At 39.1% G+C, this 26,007-nt stretch overlaps 1 protein-coding gene across 1 annotated transcript; it reads left to right on the forward strand.

Annotated features, from left to right (window-relative positions):
* The first annotated feature begins 332 nt into the window (after positions 1-332).
* Positions 333-26,007, forward strand: LOC113067015 (proprotein convertase subtilisin/kexin type 5-like). The gene is made up of 16 exons (XM_026239191.1): positions 333-634; positions 4,462-4,665; positions 5,772-5,840; positions 6,030-6,072; positions 10,124-10,269; positions 11,372-11,566; positions 11,825-11,911; positions 12,067-12,262; positions 14,776-14,999; positions 15,239-15,481; positions 16,724-16,969; positions 17,184-17,382; positions 17,708-17,913; positions 18,350-18,450; positions 18,637-18,808; positions 25,235-26,007. Exons 1-16 carry the CDS (start codon positions 460-462, stop codon positions 25,633-25,635), a joined length of 2,907 nt encoding a protein of 968 aa, XP_026094976.1. The 5' UTR covers positions 333-459; the 3' UTR covers positions 25,636-26,007.

Raw genomic sequence — 26,007 nt, forward strand, 5'->3', positions numbered from 1 at the left:
GATCCTTCAAAACATAGTTTTCTGTGAAATCCAGAGAATTGTTGTTATTATTAACAACAACACCATAATAATATCATAATTATATTTTACAACTGTATATTACGATGCACACATTATGAAATACTTTGTATTGATTATTGCTGTTCTCTGATAAATTATAGATATGCTTGATCAAAATGTTAGGAGGTAGAATACATCACCAGATAACTTTTTAGCGTTTGTGCATAACAGTATCCTTCTCTTTTGTATCACAAAGGAGCAGAGCAATAGGTGGACCCCGAGGGCCTGTTGACCAATCCCCTTATTGAAAGCAACTTGTTGGGCAAGTTTTGTTCTTTAGACGCTCGTTATCATTGGCAGCGCAGGACTGACCCACACTGAATGAACTGTATGTGTGTGAGAGTGTGAGTGTGTGCATGCATTGCGAATAGATGCACTGGATCTACAACATCGCGAACGATGTACTCTTTATTTGATTTGATTTTTATTGTCGGTGTTATTCAAGCCGGATCGCCGGTGGTGTCCTCCTGTCCCAGCGGACAGTTCTTACTAAAAAATCAGTGCGTTTCCTGTCATCCCACCTGCACGGAGTGTAGGGGTCACGAGCTATTCGAGTGCACCGCTTGTGGTTTAGGTGAGTGGTAGTTCATTATCATAAACTGTAGTTTAACACTTTAAGTATCTATTGGATCAAACAGGTGCCTCCATTGGAACAAATCTTATCCCGCTGTCAGTGCGCATGCGCAGTAGAACAACTTTATAGCGATGTGATGTTCTCAGAAGGTTACGGAAATTATGAAATTCAAACTATAGCATGGTATATATCAATAAAAAAAATAAGCTCATGTGTGGAGTTGTTTGTAAGTCTGCATTGACGCTAAGAATGCTGTGAGTAAACAGGGACACTGCAAAAGAACCATTCAATCAGCTATGAGTTATTACGGCCTGGAATTTCAATATTTAATTAAAAGTTAAAATACATCAAGCGTTTTCGCCTGTTTTGGTCATTGGATGGTACGATTCTGTAGCAGCATTGTGCAGGATCACAAAGGGGTTTTCCGAGAGACAATTGGGAAGGCAAACCTCCCAGTCCTCCGTGCACAGCTGCCGCGGTGAAACAATGAAGCCGCTCACCCTATTCATCAACGTGACAAAGAGTGCTTCACCTCGAAAGAGAGTTTGTTTAGTGACCTCAAACATGAAAGTGTCTTGCGCACTTTTAATTAGAGGAAGAGTTGAAATTAAGGTCCACTCCATAAATGAATCTGTTATGATTTTGAACAGTAATCGATGTCACTGAAGAAGTTGTAACAGTAGGCTAGACTTTGCCAAACATGCCAGTGGGAAAAGGTGAGACCACATTTAGAGACGGTTATTAAAGACGACATTTAGAAATAACGTTTTTAAACCTTAATGGGAACGTTAGCAAAACGTTCTTAGAACATCTTTTCTGTTGCTAACAAAAATATGTTCTAAGAACGTTTTGCTAACGTTCCCATTAAGGTTTAAAAACGTTATTTCTAAATGTCGTCTTTAAGTGCTTTTCTAGGCTATTTCGAATTTTTGAGAATTTGACATTATGGGAGAGCTCCATTTGATCGTTTTGCTAACTTTATGGAAATGTTACTTTTAAAAGTTTTCTGAAAGTTCTAAAACAAGTAGCCTCTGCAAGCATCTGCTGTGTACAAACATCTGATAAACGTCTGCATTTACAGGTACATCTGCAAGACATATTTTTTTAGAGTGTTATCTGCAATAGTCTATAGGATGATTCCTATCAGATGTCAAAGAAACGTCTAAATAAACTATCAAAGAAAAAGTGCTAAATGAATGAAGTTTAGATTTTTTGAGAACATTAAAGACTTGACAACTTCCCACAAATTCTCTATTAAGGTTACGTGAAGAACAATTGTTTATTACTAAACCTTTTCAAACTTTGAAAGAACATCAGCCAAACATGTTATAAGGTCATTTTTTGTCATACAGCATCGCAGTCCGATAACTTCTCCCCTTAACACTTGATGGTAGCCATTGACTTCCATAGTATGAAAAAATACTATGGAAGTCAATGGCTACCGCCAACTGTTTGTTTACCAACATTCTTTTAAATATATATATATATTTTTGTGTGTGTGTCGAAACAGATTTAGAACAACTTGAGTGTGAGTAAGTGATGACAACATTTTGGGGATGAACTGTCCCTTTAAAGCCGTGACCGTGAAGTGCAGGAAGTTTTCCTTCTTTGTTCCATCAGATAAATCAGTGCATCATCAGAGGATTTGAAAAGCACTTCCTATTATTGGAATTTGTTTAGTGTGAATCACACTCCTACTTTTACACACTGCTACTTTATACTACAAAATGATATAGGAAAGTGAAAAAAAAAAAGTGAATTGGGATACATCTTGTCTGTATTTTTATTTTATTTTTTGTGGAATTCTGGGAAGTTAAAGGGACAGTTCAACCAGAAATTAAAATCCTTTTCATACAATGATGGTTCCAATTAACCTCATCTGTCAAGCTTCAAAGTACAATGAATGAAACACTATAAAAATATCATTACAAGGCTTTGGAACAGATCGTAATTTTAATTATTCACCAAACTAACATTCCACTGTCGCATATAAATAACAGCGTGCAGGTTTGGACTGGCATCAGAACCATTACTTCAGTAGAACAGAATAAGCAAACTCTGGTCTTCAGCAAACCAAGCCACTCTTTTGAATTCTGTTTAGTAGGCGTGTGTGGTTGCCATCCCTCCTTTTCAACCATCTCAAAGAAGAGAGCTGTAAATCTTAATCTCTCTCTCCGCGGCCCGAGGTGGTTGAACGGAGAGGCCTTGCATCCACCAGTGTGCGACAACTACAACACTGCCAAAAGTGCCTCTTCACTCTACTTAGCCCTTGTTTATGGGTCCCAGTCTTGGCAAAACCTGTCAGCCAGATCCCTGTTACTGTTTCTATTTAAAGAAGATCTCATGATAGACACAAGCAGATGTTGATACCCAAGTTTCAGATTTAGTGATTGTTTGCGGAAAGAGTAATGTGGCTTCTAGTCTTTCAGTGCATTCAGCAAAACTCGCCAAGAGCAAGTCCTGGTTTTATTTCATGCCAAAATCATTTTCTTCAGTCAGAGCTTGTTTGGCTGCTGCAATGAAAAAGTAGTTTGGATTTATTTATTTATTTATTTAAAGAAAATGTCTTATGTTCACAGAGGCTGCATTAATTTGATCTAAAAATACACTATAACTGCAATATTGTGAAAAAGTATTACAATTTAAAGTAAAAGTTTATATATATATATATATATATATATATATATATATATATATATATATATATATATATATATATATATTACAATGCAGTTTCTTCCTGTGACGCATAGGTAAATTTTCAACAGCTATTCTCCAGTCTTCAGTGTCACATGATCCTTCAGAAATCATTCTTAAATGCTGATTCTGCTGAAGAAACATTTGTTATTAATGCATTATTTATTATTAATCATTTATTAAATCAGTACTGAAAAAGTTGTGGTGCTTAATATTTTTTTTTTTCAGGATTCTTTGATGATAGAAAAGGCAATAGCAATTTCCAAAAGAACAGAATTTATTTGAAACATTTATTTATCAAACTGTAATGCCCCGTTGGTGAATGAAAACATTAATTTCATAAAATAAACAAATAAATAAATGATTTATAAATACAGTATAGGTATGTGACCCTGGACCACAAGTTTTTGGAAATTGACAATATTTGGCAATATGACAATATTTGGCCGAGATGCAACTATTTGAATATCTGGAATCTGGTGGTGCAAAAAAGTCTAAATATTGAGAAAATCACCTCTAAAATTGTCTAAATGAAGTTCTTAGCAATGCATATTACTAATCAAAATTATGTTTTAATATATTTACAGTATTACTAAATATCTTCATGGATAAAGATCTTTATCCTAATGATTTTTGGCATAAAACAAAAAATCTATAATTTTGACCCATACAATGTATTTTTTGGCTATTGCTGTGACTTAAGATTGGTTTTGTGATCCAGTGTTACACACACACACAAACACACACACACATATATGTATATTACAGTAGTGACAACTGGAATTTATTGTCATGAAAATAATTTCTAAATAAACATGCTTATGCTTTCATGACATTCTCCCTTGGTTGCTATTGATGGAATAACTCCAATGTCATAATATTACCTGCTTTGAAAACATGCTGTGATTTATTAAAAGAAAGCGAGTGATACATATAACCTGCAAGTTACAAAAGACATATAAATAAATTCCTCACAAACTGAACATTTTAGTACTCCTGGTTTGGTTTCTATATGTAGAAGTGATCTCCTCTGTATATATGTATCTCCTCTGATCAGTGGAAAATTATTGAAATAAAGGTGATTTGGATCGTGAGTCCCCATGCTAAATGTATTTTGTGTGTGATTTCAGATGAGGAGGGGAAGGAGCGTTTCCTGTATCAGGGTCACTGCAGACTACACTGCCCTCGAGAGTTTTACGCGGACCGAGAGCAATACACCTGCGTCCCATGTTTGCCTAACTGTGAGATCTGTGCTGATGCCAAAGTTTGTGCCAAGTGCAGAGAAGGCTACAATCTTCTGAGCGGCGTCTGTCTGACAGCCTTGTGTGGCCTTGGTGAGTTTATCTTTCTATAAATTGATCGACAGGCTGGTTTATCTTAAAGAATAAAGCGCTGCAGTGATGCCATTTTTGTAGGCCGACCTGCTGCTGTCATCACCCTGGTTCCCTTTTAACAGGATTTTTCCATAACCTGTGAAACATGAACTCTTCCACCCACAAAAGTTTATGATTCTTATAGATTTCAGTCATAAATGAACACATCTTTTCTGAACGTTGAAGCACTAAAAAAGGATATAAATGAACTTCATCAAGGTCGCATAACTTTAACATCTCTACCTTTAAGCCTCCATCAATGCTTTCAGTCTCTTTTAATAAATAAATGAATTAATAAGTCCCAAATACTTTTTCTGAGAGTTTCTTGGTTTCGGCCTGTAAAAATATATGATCCCTGCACCACTCCATGCATGTATCTATTTGAAAGAGCAGTCCGTGTTTTTAAGATGCAATTTAATGACGTGGTAGTCTGTCTCTTCTACTCACTCAAAACTATTTACTCCTTCTTCACAAAAAAAAGGACATACTTTTAGGGGTTAGTATAATAGGCGAATTGAGATGCATCACAAGTGCAAGATGTAAAATTAAACTACCATGATTACAGTTAAATTAAATAAAAGACACATTTAATATAACCAAATTCTTTGTGTATCTACATATACATTAATGCAATGCACTGCAAAACCATTGTTTTTTTCATGAACTATTCAGTCTTGAGATTTTGAGCTATTTGTACTTGTAGAGTAGTGAAAAAAAAACCATCCAAAATATACATTTAAGTGTTCATATTAACATCAAACTTGATTTGAGTATGTAAGTTTAATTAATGGACATTTTCGCAAAAGAAATAAAAAATCTCCACTTAGATTTAAAACTCCACTTTTAGATTTAGCGCTTACATATACTGTACCAAACGTTCCAGTTTTTTCCTGTGTATATTTCAAACATTTTTATATTGTTGTTTGCTCACCAATCATTTGCCTTATTCATGCAACACATTTATTAATAAATAAAAATATGGTAGTTATGAATGTATGTGTGTAACTATTGTATAACACACACACACACACTCATATGATACTCACAGACATTTTCTTGAACCACAGGTCAGGTTCAGGATCTGGATACGCGAGAATGTATAGACTGCGGTGTTGGCTGTAAAACATGCTCTGCAGGTAAATAACAGATTCTATGTTTCATTATTTTAGCAGTGCCATTTATTTATGTAATATTATGGTTGTTCTTTACTGTTTATTAATACTTGCAGTCAATTTTTTTCCAGCTGTTTGTTATGTACTTGTTTTATGCTTAGCAGTGACAAAAAAATGTTTTTATAGTCATTACCTGGTTTGTGTCCTCGACAGATGATCCAGAGGTTTGCCACAGCTGCACAGACGGCTACTTCTTGTAAGTCTTTACTGTATTTGAGAAATCTGTTCATTCCGATTGCTATAAAATTTAATTTGCTGAAAATGTACTCACTCTCAGGCCATCCAAGACCAAGAGGAGTTTCTTCATAGGAACAGATTGGAATAAATGTAGCATTACATCACTTGTTCACCAATGGATCCTCTTCAGTGAATGGGTGCCGTCAGAATAAGAGTCCAAACAGCTGCTAAAAACACTGGGGAAAGCAATATTATGAACAGATGACTTGTATTTCAAGTTAAAAACTTCAGTGATGAATACAGCTTTTCAATTCACAAGATGTTAATTGATGGAGTGGATTATTGTGATGTTTTTATCAGCTGACTGGACTCTCATTTTGACGGCACCCATCCACCCCAGAGGATCCTTTGGTGAGCAAGTGATGTAATGCTAAATTCTTCCAAATCTGTTCCTATGAAGAAACAAACTCATCTACATATTGGATGGCCTGAATGGGAGTACATTTTCAGCAAACTTTCATTTTTAGCTGAACTATTCCTTTAAGGCTGTCTTTTGGCGCATATTGCAGAGATACTATGAAGAGAACAGAGGTTTGATTGTGTGTTGTGGCCTCCAGCTATTGTGTGCATCAGATTTCACTTTTAGTTAAGTCTCACAGCCGGTTACCTGAGATCCAAGCTGCTCTACATAGAGGCACCTCTTATGAGTTTTTCCCTCAACTCACTCAATCTGTCTTCTTGCTCTCTCTCCTCACTAATTTGAGCCTATCTCCTCTTCGCTCGGTTGAAACTGAAGGACTTTCTTTGCTCAGAGGGTTGGAGTGTCTTGTACGAGAGTCCTGACTAATGAAAGTCCACTCAGAGAGGAAAAGAGCAATGTTAATCCCCCCAAACATTCCTCATGCTTTCATTGTGCCTGCGCTATTGCCATGGCAGCTGTTGTCCTCCGTCTCACTCAAACATCTTGCTTAAGTGTTGAGTTCCAAAGTGAGGCACCTCTGTGTCTCAGACGGAGCACTTGATCAGCCATGCTTATCCACTGCTTAACTACAACAAGATATGTGTTGACCATAGTGAAAACCTGTGATTTATGTAGTTTTATTCAATTTATCTTCACATTAAAATTGATTTATTTAGATTGTATTTATTATGACTTACGTTAAGATTGATTAACACCTGCAGTACTAGGTTAGACATTTCAAGACACCTAGTTACTATTTTGATACTATTTTCCACATTTTAGCATCATAATAAAGTCATCAAAACTATGAAATACAAAAAAAAAAAAAAAAAAAAATCCTATCTCAAAATCTGTGCTAGTTGTCCAGATTACAACTCAGCACATTCATCCTAAAAAAAAAAAAAAAAAAAAAAAAAAAAAATATCTAAATAAAGTTAAAATACATTACAATTTCAGTTTTGTACAGAAATTAATTCATAAGTTTTACTAATTTCAATGAGCAAAGTTTTATTTTAATGAGTTTTTTTTTTTATTACAAGGCTAGAGTGTAAAAGGTGACATTGAAATTATTTGAAAAATAATATATGCGCTACCAGTCAAATGTTTTGGGGTAAGAATTTTTTTTTAAATGGTTTTAAAAGAACTCACAAAATGTATTGTTTATGTTATTTATTTATTTTACACATTCATTTAACAAAAACATTTTTCATAAAAAAAAAAGTTACATTGTAAAATATTGTTAAGATTTAACATAACTGTTTCTTTACACACACACACATATATATATATTTAATTCCGTAATTTTCAGCATCATTACTCCAGTCTTCAGTGACACGTGATTTTTCATAAATCATTATAATATGCTGATTTGATCAAGAATCATTTTATATATATATATATATATATATATATATATATATATATATATATATATATATATATATATATATATATATATATATATATATATTTTTTTTAAATAGATGTTTTGTAACATTATAAATGTCTTTACTGTCATTTTAGATCCAATTGATGTGTGCTTGCTGAGTAAAAGTCTTAAAAATCTTATTCTAATACACAGTATTTACTAAAAGTTTTTTTTGTATTAAATGTAAACAGACTTGGCAGTGAGTTAATTAATTTTGGCCTAAATACAGGACCAAACACTTTAGTCCAGTCTGAGTTTCTAACTATTTTTGATGGAAGGGAAAAATAAAGAAAATATTTGTCCATATTATGCCAGAAATATCAGTTCGTCAGTTTTTATAACTTCTTCTCAAGCAGCTTTGATAGTGTTCTAATGCTTATGCTGTCATTCCTGCAGTTGTTTAGCAACACAGCAGGAGTTTCTTCTTTTTAATAAGGAGAGACCATCGTCCAATTATATTATCTCTACAATTGTTCCTCATTTTCTCTCTTCCTTTAATATAAAAGCTCTCTTAAAACTTTACTGTATAACTGTTAGTCAGTCCTCATAAACACTGCAGTCAATCAGAAATCAGAAGACTGCTTATTCCCAAAAGGTCTAAACAACATTAAAAGAATCGTGATAGAATTATGACAACAGACTGTAAACTGTTGTCTTCCGATCTCATGCTTTCACATACTGAATGCTGCAGGCAGGTGCGCTGTGGTTTCGGAACGGGTTTTGATTCCTCTGGTGTGGTTTGGCTTCTCTGGTTACTCTTCACTCAGACTCTCTCTGTCAAAGCACTCAAACCAATTGCCCCGGGCTCACAGAATCTCAGCCGGCATTATATTCCTCACCTTGAAGCGGGAGCTTGTGATTCAGAGCGTATTTGATACAAAAGTAAGTCTACAAAGACATTGTTGGTCTGAAGCTGCTCCAAAGTCTTCGTAAGCAAGTTTTCAAACAGCTCCAAGTGATAGGAAGGATATTGATATTGCTCCAACCAAGTGATAGTGAGGCAACTAAAGAGTTTTGAACAAACTCCTTTACGGTTCAACCAGCTGCTACATTTTCTGACTTTTTGTTGAATTTAAAGTAATTCATTAGCTTTCAGTTAATACATCATCATTGCATTGTTTCCAAAGTTGAAATTTTCTGTGAAAAATATTATATGGTTGCAAAATTATTTAGCAAATTAAAAACTGTCCACTGCATATGTTAATGAGAATGAAACTGGCAGAGAAACTGGCACAAATCAAAATAAAAAAATTGAGAGAATTGTGGCACTTTTAATAAATGTAATATACATGTATTGTATTACCTGTGATTTAGAGCATGAATTAGAGCAGAAAAAATTATAAGATGTTTTATTTCTTTCTGTGAGCAGATTATTCAGTCACCTAAAATTACTTGATTTTTAATCTAGAAATGCATGCAACTTTTGTGGATTTCTTCTTGCCAAACAAACATCAACTTTAAGTGAACGTATAAGATTTTTGTTTTATTACATTTACATTTTTCCAATCATGTATTTTATGCGATTTTTTGAAGCACCAACTATTGTCATTATTTTCATTGCAAACCTGTGTTATTTTTTAATAATTAAAACAATATTTTATTTTTAGTTTTAGTTTTTTTGTGGATATTTGAATTAATTATATATTTATTATAATTATAGTTCAAATGTAAACTAAATGAAAATGAGAAATGTTCCCTTTGCAGCTCAGCAATTTTTTTCTTTTTTTTTTCAGTGAACATTTATTTAATTTCAAGTAGCATTTTTATTTATAGTTATAGTTTTAGTTACCAATAAAAAATAAAAATAAACCCACCAATTTTCTATGTAAGGTAGACAAGTGATGTGACTATTAATGCTTATGCAAAAGAAGGCAAACAGTTTATAAAAAAAAAAGTAAAAAAAAAAAAGGCTGCCAATGGTCCTGGCTGTACAATCTCAGCAAAGTACTTAGGATTTCAGTCGCCTTATGCTTTCTCCACGACCACACTCACAACTGACCTGCAAGACTGCATAAAGGCATCTGTTTGCCACATTACTTGACTTGCATAATTCTTTTAGTGAACACAGAAAAAAGCTCAAATAGCTTCAAAGTTCTGTAATGACTCATCCAAGCATGTAAAACAGCCCTCAGTTTAGCCTCAATATGTGACAAGCCTATTGTTTGTTATCTCTGTGTGAAGATACAGACAGCAGTGTCGCCAGCACTGTCCCCAGAGGACCTACGAGGACCGCGGGAGAGGACTGTGTATCAGCTGCCCAGAGCCGTGTGTGGACTGCTGGAGCGATAGCCTGTGTCTCACATGCCAGTCCGGATACTTCCTGAACAGTGCGTACACTACTTCCTCTGAACACCTCGCTAAAGTTCACTCTCATTTTCCTGATAGCCATAGCGGTTTCAGTCTCATTACTTTGGTTTGTTAAGTCTAGGCTAAACCTACAATTTAAAATGAATACTACTTTTTCGTAGAGAGCTTGTGAAAAAAACCCACAAAACTCTAATGGGTCACTTATAATGAAACTTAAATGTTTTGTTGTCATGTATTTATTAACCTATAAGTATTAGCAATTTTGAATATAATGGTTATAGGTGAAGTACTTTCCGTAACACCAAACAGAAAAAAAATTGCTAGTTTCAGAATTCTAAGAATTGCTCTGAATGACTTTCATCTCTGAATAGTGAATTTAAACTCAGAATTGCAAGATAAATTCTGAATTGTGAGATGACAATCATTTATTTATAAAGCACAATTAAAAACAACTAAAAGCACACACATCAAAATAAAAACAATGAGACACAAACAATTAAAATTGTAGTCGAGTACCATGAAAGAAAGTGCTTCAGTATAACAAAAACAGTACTGTACAATGGAAAATGCTTCAAGAATTAAATTCTTTATCAAACAGAATTTCTTTTAAAACTTGGATTTACATAGATAAGGTCAAAATCAATTTATTTTTTATTTTAAATATCCATGAATTTACTGAAACCTTTAAATAAATATGTATATATCCCAGAAAGGATGTTGTGCAGAGAAGCACTGTTTCCCTCAATCGTTTTTAATGGGAAATAGAAATGCAAATATAGTTAATGCAAAACCTTACACAGGTTAGCACTGTGATTCTGATCTGAGATCAGGTTCATTCATGCAAATTAATGTTCATGTTTTTGATTTATACACACCTACTTATTCCTACTAAATTAATATACTATGAAAAATAACAACTGTTTTATCACCTGTTAACAGCGAACGTTTGGGCTTGATATGATTTTTGCATCTTCTCTCATGCTTAACAAGGCTGCATTTATTTGATCAAAAATAAGAGTAAAAACAGTAATATTGTGAAATAATATTTCAACTAAAAATAATTTGATGTAAATCACAACACTAAAGATAAGAGGATAAACACTTCTTTTTTGCATGAAAAAGATGGCACCTGCGTGAAGGAGTGCCCAGCAGACACATTTAAAGACTCCAGAGGGTGGCGCTGTCAGCCCTGTCACAGCTCCTGCCTGACCTGCCACGGCCCTGGACTGAGGGACTGTGACAGATGCAGTGGCTGGAGCCGGCCGGTTTACGGGAAGTGCCCGGTGATCAGCTGCCCGGAAGGCCAATATGTTGATGGTGAGAATGCCTGCCGTTTAATATAAGAACAATAAAAAAGATAAGTCTACCTTCTGTTGCAAACTTGCTGTTTAGGATTTGCTTAGGTCTGTTATAGTTTGTGCAATACTGTCCTCTGGTGAATATGTGGTAGTAATACACACTTTTGACCTGCAGTTGTGTGACTGTTTCAATCTCTCTAAAACTGCTTTGGAACTCTAAATGAAAAGTTTAGATAAAATAATCATGTCTTTTATTTATTTATTTGTATTTTATTAGTGGAAAGCCGCACTTGCCGTTACTGTGATCGATCCTGCCTGACATGTTATGGTCCAGAGGCTCAGAACTGCATCACATGTGCTACTGGTAACGTATAGGTTAGCTTTCCTTTCCCTCCCACCTGATAAACAGACTGTCAAATTCCCCTTTTAATGAGTTCCTGCTTCAAAAGAACTTGCTGAATAAATAAGATATTAATCTCCTTAATAGGTTCCTCGCACCTCTGTTTGCTGTCTCAACAGGATACATGTTGGAGCAGGAGGCTGTGTGTGTAGAGCGCTGTCCTCTGGGATTCTTTGGGAACAGCTCCAGTCTGCTGTGTGAGAGGTGTTCTGCTCACTGCGAGGCCTGTGAGAGCAGAGACGAGTGTGTGAGCTGTAAGACGGACACTTACCAGCTCTATCTGTTCCAGGGCAGCTGCTGGTCAGAGTGTCCAGAGTGAGTCGCTATGGCTGGAACTCCAAAAACATGCTTTACGGAGGACCCAAAAATATTTGGACATCTAAAATATATTTATAACATAATTTAATTGACGGTATATACACTACTGGTCAAAAGATTGGGGGTCAGATTTCAATTTGTCAAAGAATTCTGAAAAAAAAAAAATGGTTTCCACAAAAATATTAAGCAGTACAACGTTTTCATCATGGCTAATAGAAATAAATGTTACTTTATTTACATGATCTGAAAGATCATGTCACACTGAAGGCTGAAGTATGATGCCGAAAACTAAGCTTCGACAGCACAGAAATAAATTACATTTTATATATATTAAAATATAATTGTATTTTGATAAAATGAATGCAGCATTGGTGAGCATAAGGGACTTCAAAAAGAAAGAAAGAAAGAAACAACCCCAATGATATATAAAATACTATATACAGTATTGTTCAAAATAATAGCAGTACAATGTGACTAACCAGAATAATCAAGGTTTTTAGTATATTTTTTATTGCTACGTGGCAAACAAGTTACCAGACGGTTCAGTAGATTGTCAGAAAACAAACAAGACCCAGCATTCATGATATGCACGCTCTTAAGGCTGTGCAATTGGGCAATTAGTTGAAAGGGGTGTGTTCAAAAAAATAGCAGTGTCTACCTTTGACTGTACAAACTCAAAACTATTTTGTACAAACATTTTTTTTTTCTGGGATTTAGCAATCCTGTGAATCACTAAACTAATATTTAGTTGTATGACCACAGTTTTTTAAAACTGCTTGACATCTGTGTGGCATGGAGTCAACCAACTTGTGGCACCTCTCAGCTGTTATTCCACTCCATGATTCTTTATCAACATTCCACAATTCATTCACATTTCTTGGTTTTGCTTCAGAAACAGCATTTTTGATATCACCCCACAAGTTCTCAATTGAATTAAGGTCTGGAGATTGGGCTGGCCACTCCATAACATTAATTTTGTTGGTTTGGAACCAAGACTTTGCCCGTTTACTAGTGTGTTTTGGGTCATTGTCTTGTTGAAACAACCATTTCAAGGGCATGTCCTCTTCAGCATAGGGCAACATGACCTCTTCAAGTATTTTAACATATGCAAACTGATCCATGATCCCTGGTATGTGATAAATAGGCCCAACACCATAGTAGGAGAAACATGCCCATATCATGATGCTTGCACCTCCATGCTTCACTGTCTTCACTGTGTACTGTGGCTTGAATTCAGAGTTTGGGGGTCGTCTCACAAACTGCCTGTGGCCCTTGGACCCAAAAAGAACAATTTTACTCTCATCAGTCCACAAAATGTTCCTCCATTTCTCTTTAGGCCAGTTGATGTGTTCTTTGGCAAATTGTAACCTCTTCTGCACATGCCTTTTTTTAACAGAGGGACTTTGCGGGGGATTCTTGAAAATAGATTAGCTTCACACAGACGTCTTCTAACGGTCACAGTACTTACAGGTAACTCCAGACTGTCTTTGATCATCCTGGAGGTGATCATTGGCTGAGCCTTTGCCATTCTGGTTATTCTTCTATCCATTTTGATGGTTGTCTTCCGTTTTCTTCCACGTCTCTCTGGTTTTGCTCTCCATTTTAAGGCATTGGAGATCATTTTAGCTGAACAGCCTATCATTTTTTGCACCTCTTTATAGGTTTTCCCCTCTCTAATCAACTTTTTAATCAAAGTACGCTGTTCTTCTGAACAATGTCTTGAACGACCCATTTTCCTCAGCTTTCAAATGCATGTTCAACAAGTGTTGGCTTCATCCTTAAATAGGGGCCACCTGATTCACACCTGTTTCTTCACAAAATTGATGACCTCAGTGATTGAATGCCAACTGCTATTTTTTTGAACACACCCCTTTCAACTAATTCAACTAATTGCCCAATTGCACAGCCTTAAGAGCGTGCATATCATGAATGCTGGGTCTCATTTGTTTTCTGAGAATCTACTGAACCTACTGGTAACTTGTTTGCCACGTAGCAATAAAAAAATATACGAAAAACCTTGATTATTCTGGTTAGTCACATTGTACTGCTATTATTTTGAACAATACTGTATATATAATCAAATTAATATACATTAATACCTAGAAATACACCTAGAGATTTCAGTTAGAATTTTTATATTAATAAATATTTATATTTTATGGATGCTAAATATTGCACCGATTTGAGATTTGACTTTGAAGCCTTTAATATTGTTGAAATATCTACTATGCAAGAAATGAAAAAGTCTTGAATATGTGTAGATAAATAAGACAGAGGTAAATATCGATGACGTCAATGATTATCTCTACTATCGATACGTTTATACATTTTTTGTTTAGTGTTTTCGAAACACGGAAAGACCATTTGAAAATGCATCACTAAAAATGACTGTAAACTGACGCTGAACTGAAAGCCGAATGACTTTCAGAGGTTTTTAGTACTAGCATTCATGAGGATATGTTAATGAACACAAGAGGGAAACAAACGTGTTTTTCTTGGGTTTCTTGCAGAGGGTATTTTGAGACAGAGCTGGGGACATGCGAACCCTGCGATGAACTCTGTTTGACCTGTGATGGCATAAGCACACAGTGCCTTTCGTGTCGAGAAGGCCTTCATCTGGCCAATGGCCAGTGCAGGCAGAACTGCACCCCCATGAGCTACGTGGCAGAAGATGGCACATGCAGACGCTGTGCTCCTCACTGTGACGTGTGCATCGATTTGTCCACCTGTACAAGTGAGTTATTGTTACTGCTGGCATTGTTTAACTAGTAACAGATACAGCTAAAGGGCACTGAAAAGTGATACTAACAAGGAAAATATTGAATTTCTTTTCCCTGTTATATTATCTTGTGTATAATCTATTAATAAGGAAGTATGCACAGGCCGGTTAGAACACATTCAATAGTATATCAGTGGATAATTAATTACAGTGAATTTGTAATCTAATAACATTGTGTAACTATGGTGTTTCAGGATGCAGTTTTCTCTATTTGCTTTTAAACGGGGCATGCAAGGCTGTCTGTCCGAAGGGCTACTTTGAAGACTTAGATCAGGGGGTCTGTGTGAGCTGCCATCGCACCTGTGCCACCTGCTCAGGACCCCTCTCTGATGACTGCGAGACCTGCTCTGCCCTCAACCCAAAACTCTACGAGGGCACGTGCTTGGAAGAGTGCCCAGCGGGAACATATTACCAGACCTCTGAAAAGGAATGCCAGGGTGAAGTATTAACCACTAACAAACAAAACCAGTATAATCCTGGAAAGTATGGCCTGGGTTCACAAATGGGGCTTAGATTAAGCATATCATTACAGGTGTGCATCTTGACACAGAACTACATCACTGACATATTTTAAGATATTTCGGAGCAAGATATTTTCAGTTGAGACGGCTCAAACATGCATTTCAATCTGAGACTAGTTTAAGACTTATCTGTGAAGCCGGCGGTATAAGTTCCACCTTCCAGTTTTACAAATAGACTATGGTTTGCGCATAGTGTGTGCTATTAGTGTTCCTGTAGCTCAATTGGTAGAGCACTGTGCTATCAAGCGCAATGTTGGGGGTTCGATTCCCCGGGAACACACCATATGTAAAAATTTGTAGCCAGAATGCACTGGATAAAAGAGTCTGCTAAATAAATGCATAAATAAAATTTTTTTAATTGTAAATTTAATTTAAATTTCACAGTATGTGCATAGCCCAATGTTTCTAATCATGCATACTTTGTACCAGGGATTCCCCTAGGGGGCGCCAGCACCCATTAAGAAGGCATGTGAGCATCTCTTTTTTTAGAATTGTACACTTGAGTGAAACATCTGTGAATCTTTAGTAAAGAAGAGGCAATATGACTAGTCTCCCAGCTAATCAGGTGACCCACACAGATCCTCAGTGACTATGGTTAAGGCAGACTTTAGTGAGATTGAGTTAGAGCAAAAACAGCTAAAAACTAAATGAGTGGGTAATGGGATAATTTCCAGATTACCAGTGATTTGGAAAATGGTAGATAAACATAGTGGGGTACATATCCTACAGCAGGGGTGTCAAAAACCAGAGTCCTGCAGAGTTTAGATTAAGCACACCTGATTCAACTAATCAAGTCCTTCTTCAGACTTATTTGAAAACTACATGTGACTAATTGAGTTTGACACCCCATCCTACAAGGTTGAAAACGCTCAGCACTCAGCATTTTAAAAGACACTTCATGCATAACTTCTAAAGATCACTCATAACTTCTGGAGACTGCAGAGAGTGGACCAGGATCACACTTTTTTAAAACACCATTGCACCATTTCATTTACTTTAAAAAGTTAAAAGTTAAAAGAGTCTGCATCAAAAGTATACTTGTTATTTGATTATTTATTTGGTTATCTTATCACAATAACTGAGTGATCATTGTGACTGAAGAGTGAATAAATATAAATGTATTATGTGTCATTAATATGTCCCATATCGGCTCTGTAGAATGTCACCAGACCTGTGCATACTGTGAGGGTCCAGATCCCACCCAGTGTCTGCAGTGTGAAAAGGGTCTGGTTCTGGATCCCAACACCATGATGTGTGGGGTTACTGGGGATTCGGACTGCCCACCCAGAACATTCCTCCAAAACAACCAGTTTACTTGCCAAGCATGTCATCGGCTCTGCCAGTCCTGCGAAGGGCCGGGACCCTTTGACTGCCAGACCTGCGCCCTGCCCAACTACCTCCACAGTACGAAATGATCTGAACTCACATCAGTGCATTTCTTTTGTATACTTCTACTGTTAAGGAAACAATGAAATTGATTGTGAGGTCTGTCATTATTAATACTGATTTAAAGTGTTCATCTGTTGTGGGTTGTCTTTTAAATCCCTCTCTTGGATCTAGAGCATTGTTGAAAGGGAAAACATTTAACTGGTTTAATGGGAACCTGTTTGTATTCCAGACGGTTCGTGCGTAAGCAAATGTCCTGCGGGAACTTACAGTGCCCATGAGGAGGCTGATGGGGTAGAGCTGGGTTTCTGTATGCCCTGCGATCATGTGTGTGCCACTTGTGCCGGGGCATCTCCCAGAGACTGTCTGAGCTGTGCACCAGGCTACCTTCATCTGCTCTCTCATCTGTGCGTTAGCCACTGTCCCACAGGGTAAGATCTTCCTACACACACACACACACACACACACACACACACACACACACACACACACACATTATCCATTGGTAATCAAGAGCTTAGGTAATAGAAAAGCACTAGTGTTTGATAAAACTGTAGCTTTCCAAACTTCTCTTAAAATAGTCAAAGACCCGAGTATATTTAACAAGGGTCAATTTTTAATGTCCAGATGAAATGGCAAGGCCTGTGGGGCGCGGTCAGCAGAAGTAATAACTACAGATCCATTACCAGTAATTTACTGTCTTCTCTTCAGTGTCTGTAATAACAAGACGTGCATTTATTTCACTTGATGTGCCAGGTACTACAGCACAGGGGAGCGCTGCGAGAAGTGTGACCGCTCCTGTGAGCAGTGCTCAGGTCCAGGGCCGGACACCTGCAGGGTGTGCACACCTCCTCTGCTAGACCTGCAGGGTACCAGGCAGTGTGTGGATCAATGTCCACAGCGCTTTTATGAGAGCGGGCACAGCTGCAGACAGTGCCACACCAGCTGCAAGTCCTGCACAGGTGCTATGGTTATCTTTTTTTTTTCACATTTTATAAGCTTCCATAATATTGTTGTATCATCATTCTAGTCATTATAGGCCTCGTTTTATCATGAAATGTTATTGCAGACAAATTATATTTGGTTCTGTTTACTGACTGTTCAATAAAATCCATGGCATAAAATAGCAATGAAATAAGATCTGTTGACTTGGCAGCCAAGAAGGTATATAATAAATCTCTAAGAAAGTTGTCTGGCTGACACAGGATTTCCGGGGAAACACATTTTTAAATCTAGTATTAAGTAGGCCCCTAATGTTAATTTAATTCCAATCCAAAAGGAATATTCTGGGTTCAATTCAAATAAAGATTAAACAGAAAAGGCAAAACGTTGATCTCTTTGAAAGAAACAGTTGGTGCCTCACCCTTTCTCATCTAAAGGTTTCTGTGTTTTTTGCAGATAACACTCCCCAGGGCTGTGTGACGTGTGACTGGGGCAGTGTCCTGCAGGATGGGGTGTGTTACCCTCGCTGTGAAGAGAGCCGATATTACTCACAGGGTGTAAGTGCTGATGACAGTGTGTGTGTGGAAGTTTGTGCTGTTATTTATAGCAGCACCTGATCAGTTACTGCTATTTTTGTCAAAAGATGAAAACTATTAATATTATTAATATTTCAGTCCAAATGTTCATTCAGCAGTGTAAACAACAAGATTTCACTTTGCATGTGTCTTTGTCAATGGCATTAGGGAGTTTGTGAACCCTGTGACGAGTCCTGTAAACATTGTTCTGGTGCCGGACCCCAGAGCTGTCTCACCTGTCACCCAGGTTTTGCCCTACATGCCCCTGAGAGTCAGTGCTTGCCCTGCTGCCAGTCTGGGGAGAGGAACAGGAAGTGTTGTCTTTGTGATTCCGCTTCAGGTAGTTTTTACTTTAAGCCTTCAAATGGGTTCTATACATTCAATGAGACATACATTAAATATTTTTGAAGGATAGCTTACCCCAAAATTTAAATTTGCTGAAAATATGCATTACTTCAGGCCAACCACATGTAGATGAGTTTGTTTCTTCATCAGAGCAGATTTGGAGAAATGTAACATCACATCACTTGCTCACCAATGGACTCCCCCTAGTGAATGGGTGCCATCGGAATGAGAGACTAAACAACTGATAAAAACATCACAATAATCAACACGACTCCAGTCCTTCCATTAACTCTAAATCTTATGAAGTTAAAAGCTGCTTGTTTGGATTACTTGTGGATTATTGTGATGTTTTTATCAGCTGTTTGGACTCTCATTCTGACGGAACCCATTCACTGCACTGGATTAACTGGTGATCAAGTGATATAAATCTAAATTTCTCCAAATCAGTTCTGATGAACAAACAAACTCATCTACAGTAAATCTTGTGAACAAGTGAGAGAACTTCAGAAACTGCAGCCGTTACCATGAAAACCCCATAAAAAAAGCAGCTGCTGCTAAAACGTATTTAAATCATTTAAATAGTCGTTCAGATTTGTGGATTTGCTGTGGTGTTCATCACAGCGCCAACTACTTAAATATTAAGACTTAATAGGCTATTTATTTTCAAACGTTTTTTAAATTTTTAATCTGGACTACAACATGACTTAGATATTGTTTGAAAGTGTTTTGATTCTTTATTTTTCGTTCACACTTTACATTAGCGCTCCATTAGTTAACATTAGTTAATTCATTATAATATAAATTGCCAATGAAAAAGTCTTCTGAACATTCATAAATCTTAGGTATTCCAATATTTAATAACATGTTATTAAAATTGAAAGTTGCCACTGTGTTATTTAATGAGCTAACATGAAAGTCTTGGTTACGTACGTAACCCTCGTTCCCTGATGGAGGGAACGGAGACGTTATGTCGAATGACATATGGGGTCTCACTTGGGAGGCCAATCATCTCTGAGTTTAAGAGAAAACGTCAATGAAAAGTGGCTAGTGGATTTAACATACCTGAGCCACTCCCTGTGCCAACGTGTATAAACAGGGGGACAGGTGCATCCACTCATTAGGTTTTACGCTGAGGAGCCGAGAACGTGTCCCGGCAACAGCGACCGGTTCAAGGTTTTGGCATGGGAACACAACGTCTCCGTTCCCTCCATCAGGGAACGAGGGTTACATACGTAACCGAGACGTTCCCTATCTGTCTGTCACTATGAGTTATGTCGAATGACATATGGGGTCCTATGGAAAACGCCACAACCTGAACACCGTCACAACCCTGTGGCGCTGCAATTGTCGGCAAGATGTGGCATGCCACAAAAGCTACGCTTAAGGTCGTAATCTTCCCAAAGCCCCAGCACAAATTCACTGACCTTGGTACCGAAGGGGCCAGAGGGTGAGTACATTGCTGCTGGAGAAGACCACGCTGCTGTTCCGCCCACATAAAGTTAATGGAAGGGATTTCAACCTTCAGAGAAAGATTGCTTCAAATCTTCCCTATTTGTTCTATCAGCTTGGCAAGACAATGGGGAAGTGAACCTTAGGAAAAGGTCGCTACGGAGACCACATCCTACCCGTAGGGAGATGACGTGGAGATACTGATATGGACTGACCCAGGGGGCAGTACTACATATGGAAGGGGTCTCTGAGGCAGGTCCTACCTTAGAGTAGGGATGGAACGGCAGCCAGAAGAGACTGACAGAACGTGTCTGTCAAGGGAAGACACGGGTTTGCCAAGAGGGAAACCTTACTGTGGAAAAATACACATATGGGATTACCTGTAGGGAATCAAGCCATATGGACACCTAGCCCAGTACAGGGGCTGACCGGAGCTCTGGGCATGTTAACACCAGTACTGGGCCTGGCGACAGACTGCTCCGACCTGTCTGACTGCCGAGGGTGCTGGAGGATGCTCAACCAGGGTGCGCTAACCGGGGAACTCTACTGGGAGAAGAAAGGCGCTCGCATCCCTGTGTTAGGGGGAATGGCGCAGCAAGCGTGACACCCAGCCAGCCCTTCCTGCTAATTTACCTGTTACCCAATACACGGGAAGAAACTGGCTCTACACTAAGGTTGCAAAACCTTGCCAAGGTGTTAGGTGTCGCCCAGCCAGCAGCTCGACAAATGCCTGCCAGAGAGGTGCCGTGCGCCAATGCATAGGAGGAGGCCACACTCCATGTAACGTGGGCCTTCACCCCCAGGGGGCACGGCTCGCCTTGGAAATGCTACGCCAAGGTGATGGCATCCACTATCCAGTGGGCCAACCTCTGCTTGGAAACAGCCTTCCCCTTCTGCTGACCTCCAAAGCAGACCAGTAGCTGCTCAGAGCTTCTGAAGCTCTGGGTGCGGTCCACATATATGCGAAGCGCTCTTACGGGACACAGCAACGCCAAGGCTGGATCTGCCTCCTCCAGGGGCAGTGCTTGCAGGTTCACCACCTGGTCTCGGAAGGGAGTGGTGGGAACCTTGGGCTCATCTCCCGGCCGGGGTCTCAGGACAACGTGAGAAGAACACCAATTCGTGAACAGACTCCACTTCAGAGCATAGGCCTGCCTCGTAGAGGGGGATCACTTAGGTCTGTTACGTCCCGTCCAGAAGCCACACGTGGAGGTTCCAAAGATCTGGACTCGGGTGCCAAATGGTGCCAATCCCCTGAGAGAGAAGGTCCCTCCTCAGGGGGATGCGCCAGGGAGGGGCTGTCACGAGGAGCATGAGTTCCAAAAACCAGGTCTGGGTGGGCCAGTAAGGCGCAACCAATAGGACCTCTTCCTTGTCCTCCCTGACCTTGCACAGCATCTGTGTGAGCAGGCTCACTGGGGGAAATGCATACTTGTGTAGAGCCCAAGGGCAGCTGTGTGCCAGTGCATCTGTGCCCAGGGAGGCCTAGGACAGGGAATAGTGGAGCTGGCAGTGGGAGGTTATGTGGGAAGCAAACAGGTCTACCTGGGCTTCCCCAAATCGACTCCAGATCAGCTGGACCATCTGCGGATGGATTCGTAATTCCCCGGGAAAGGTGAGCTGTCGTGAGAGCGCGTCGGCTGCACGATTGAGCTCCCCCGGGATGTGGATAGCGCGCAGCGACTTGAGCCGCGTCTGACTCCAGATGGAGGAGGAGATGCCGGGCGAGTTGAGACATGCGATGTGAATGTAGACCGCCCTGTCGGTTGATGTACGAAACAGCCGCAGTGTTGTCCGTGCGGACCAACACGTGCCTGTCTAGCAACACAGGCCGAAACCGCCGTAATTCTAGATACACTGCCAGCAACTCCACACAGTTGATGTGCCAAAGCAGTCGAGGTCCTGTCCAGGACCCTGAAGCTGCCTGCCCATTGCATGTCACGCCCCAGCCCGTGTTGGAGGCATCTGTTGTGACAACAGAACACTTCTAAGGGCATGCCGGCCCGTAGAAAGACAAGGTCTGACCAGTGCCCGATTCAAGACTCGCAGATCCAGGATAGGCCGAAGGCCACCGCTTTTCCTGGATATGATGAAGTTAGGGCTGTAAAACCCCGTCCTCATCTCGGCTGGAGGGACCGGCTCAATTGCATCCTTCGCCAGCAGGACAGCAATCTCCTCGCACAAGACAGAGGCGTCCCGGACTGCCACCGAAGTCTCGAGGATGCCATTGAACTCGGGAGGTGGCCGGGTGAACTGAATCGCATAACCGAGTCGAACCATCTGAATGAGCCAGCGTGATGGGTTGGGCAGCGCAAGCCACGCTCCCAAACTCCGCACAAGTGGCACCAAAGGGACAGTCGACATACCCGCAGTGGTGCAGCGATGGGGAGTTGTGTCGGATGACCCAGAAGGCATCGCATTCCAAGTCATCACAGCCACACTCCTCGTGTTCCTGGAAGAACTTGCCAGAGACGCGTGGAGAGGCGTTGTGTCTCCGAACTGTGACCTCTTGACCGCTGGCAAAAGGGGGCATCGTGGGTGAGAATGAGGAGGCAGTGCGTCGCTCATCGTCAACCCGCGAGCCTTGCACCTCGGAGGAGAGGGAAATTGCTCTTCTATGAAAAAGTGGGTGCCACCGGTCATTAGACCATCGGGCAGAACAGAAAGAAACAAAAACTAAGGATTCTACACCCGGCCCTGCTCTGGGGGAAGGAGTGGCTCTGTCTCCGCCAGCTCCTGAAGAGCAGTCTCCCACATCTCCGAGTTGCCTGTGTGAGAAGCTCTCACTGTCACCTTCAAATGTCCCAGAGTACTAGTCGGCGGTCCTCTGCTCGTGGCAGAGAAACCGGAACGGTAGTGACAGAGGGGTCTGCTCTTTTCCCTTTAAGAAAGGGAAGACGCGATCACAGCGTTGCCATGGTCACACATGCAGTGCGTGCATGAACCATCCATGAATGAGCATTCAGCGTGCTGAATGCCCAGACACCGAAGACAACGATCGCGGCCGTTGTCAGAGAACAGGAAACGACCGCATCCAGAAGGACGCGGACGAAACGGCGTCTTTAAAAAGATGCAAATTTTCCGTGATTTGCTCTTTTAGGAAATCTGCTCTCCTAGTTGAAGCGCCCAGGGGAATCGCTGAAAGGGACACCACTGTTTTTGCCCTAGCGAAAACTGTCACTGTTTTTTTTCCCTACCAGAACAGCTACCCGACACAGCAGATGAATGGCTTTGTGGAGTATAACAGCTTTCATACAACCACTCGGCTCTGAAGCAAAAATCTAATGAGTGGATGCACCTGTCGCCCTATTTATACCCGTTGGCACGGGGAGTGGCTAAGGTATGTTAAATCCACTAGCCAATTTTCATTGGCGTTTTCTCTTAAACTCAGAGATGATTGGCCTCCCGAGTGAGACCCCATATGTCGTTCGACATAACTCTTAGTGACCGACAGATTGGTAACTAAGACTTACAAAGACTAACAAAGATTAATAACTTAGGTAGCAAATGTAGCTATTGCTCATTGTGAATGATAATGCATTAATTAAGGTTAACTAATGAGATCTTATTGTAAAGTGATACCTATTGGTCTTTACAGTTCTTTTGCACTTTAAGCTGTGTAAAATGTTTAACTTTATATATTTTCTTCTGTATTGATTTATTGTATTTAAATATTAAATAATAGTAATTGTTGTTATAAGGTAAAACTTATTAAACCTGTTATATTGTTTTAGATCACTTTTTTAAACAAAATTTCAATATTGTGATTATACCGTGATAAAATCATTAGCAATTAATCGCAACATGAAAATTTGATACCAGCATATCCCTAGATGCACATGCTCTAATGCTGTAGTGACTTCTAACAACTTTTTAAGTAGTTTGTGCAAGCATCGCAATTATTTAGCATTTAATTAAAACTGTCTTTCCCAACTCAGTTTTTTGTGTCTGTCTTGTGTGCGATAGGCTTGCCACAATAGACAGTGTTGACTGTGATACCGGTGTTAAGCTGCAAGTCATTTAGATTTTTATAGTAATAAAAATTATTATGTTCAGTAAATGAACAGACACTACAATTAAAAAATGAACGCAGCTTCTTAATGCAGTGTGCCGGACAACAGTCGCATCACAGATCAGATTTCATTTCTCCAGTGAGGAGAGTGAGTCAAGCTGAATGGCAAGAAGAGTGAGGTGAGACAGACAAGACGAAGGCAGATGATTTTTGTTTTGAAACTAAATGCAAAAGTGCCTGTTTGCCAATATTTTGGATTTTGAAAAGCCTGTTGACTTTTGCTGTTTATCTAAGGTGTTTTTGGGTGTTTTTTTTAAACATTAGTTTCTTATTTAATTGGTTCCATGGTATTTGCAGTTTCTTTTTTTTATTTAAACTTTGTGTCATTTATTTATTTTATTTGACATCAAGGTATACGCCATCCCTCCAAGCTATTTTACTCGTTTTGCTAATAAACATTCTAGGTTTCTTATTTATTTTGTTATACATTATATGTTTACTTAGGTATACAAAATGGAAATAGGCTATGTAAGTTATTTGTTATTTTATATTAGGCATAGCCTGCCCTATAGCATGGTGTATTTTATTTGTTTTGTTAATAAAACTACTGTTTTATATATAGGCTAAAGTAAGTTTGACATTGTATTTTGTTGTTGAATGCAATCAATTGACAATGAATTGCCCCTATTTGAAAATGAAAGTTCAATGTGCACGCTGCTTTTACAAGCTATTTTAAAGCGAAGGAAAGTGAGAAAAGCCTCACTGTCACAACCCTAGTGCGAGACATATTACATGTATTTCTTCTGCACGGTTGTGATGTAAGAAATGCAAGGTAGCACATGCAAGCAGCTTAGAGGGAACACTGCTTTGCCAAAAATTGTATAGGTTTTTACAATGATAAAGTCACTTTAATGTAACTTTTGTGTGTGTGTGTGTGTGTGTGTGTGTTTTTTTTTACAGCATTGTGTCTTGAGGCGCCTGTACCAAGTATAAGTGAGGACGATGTTATTCTGAGATCCCAAGTGGTACAGCATGCATCTGCAGCTTTGCCTGCCGCTTTGTTGCTAGCTGTAGTGTTAGCACTAGTTATATTTGCTCTGGTACAGGCGAGGGCCAAAAAGAGGCTATGCTGGAAACGGAGCTATGAACGACTGAGCGGGGTGGCTAGAGAACAGCCCAGCCCTCGGCCCATGCCACACGGAGTACCAGAACCAGAGGACAGTGGAGACGAGGTGGACGTGGTCTACACCAGTCGAGATGGATCTGTGTATCGCCGCTGCGGCTTCATCCATGAGCCAGACACAGAGGAGGAGCAGGACGAGGAGGACGCTAACGAGAACACGCGCCTCAGTAGAGCCTAAAATATGGTCACTAATGAGTCAAATTCTACTAATTCTTTATATGCACACTTTTGTTGTCAGAACTCACTGGATTGAAAAAATGGTAATGATTAATGTAAATCAATATATGATAGCATCTTTATATGTGCTTACTTGATACATTTATGCTTATATATTGTATATATTTCAGAATATTGCTGCCATTGTCTATGTAGATTACTGTTATTTTTTTGTAATATAACCCTTTTTATAATTTAATGTAATGTTTGTTAATGTTATTAATGACAGTTACTATAAAGTGGTATTAAACATTTTTGGGGGGTGATTAAAAGGTGACAGATAGTGTATTCATATTTTCTTAATAAAGAATATTCAATAAATGTTTGAAAAGCC

The sequence above is a fragment of the Carassius auratus genome, chromosome 50, assembly GCF_003368295.1.
Source record: "Carassius auratus strain Wakin chromosome 50, ASM336829v1, whole genome shotgun sequence".
Lineage (NCBI taxonomy): Eukaryota > Metazoa > Chordata > Actinopteri > Cypriniformes > Cyprinidae > Carassius > Carassius auratus.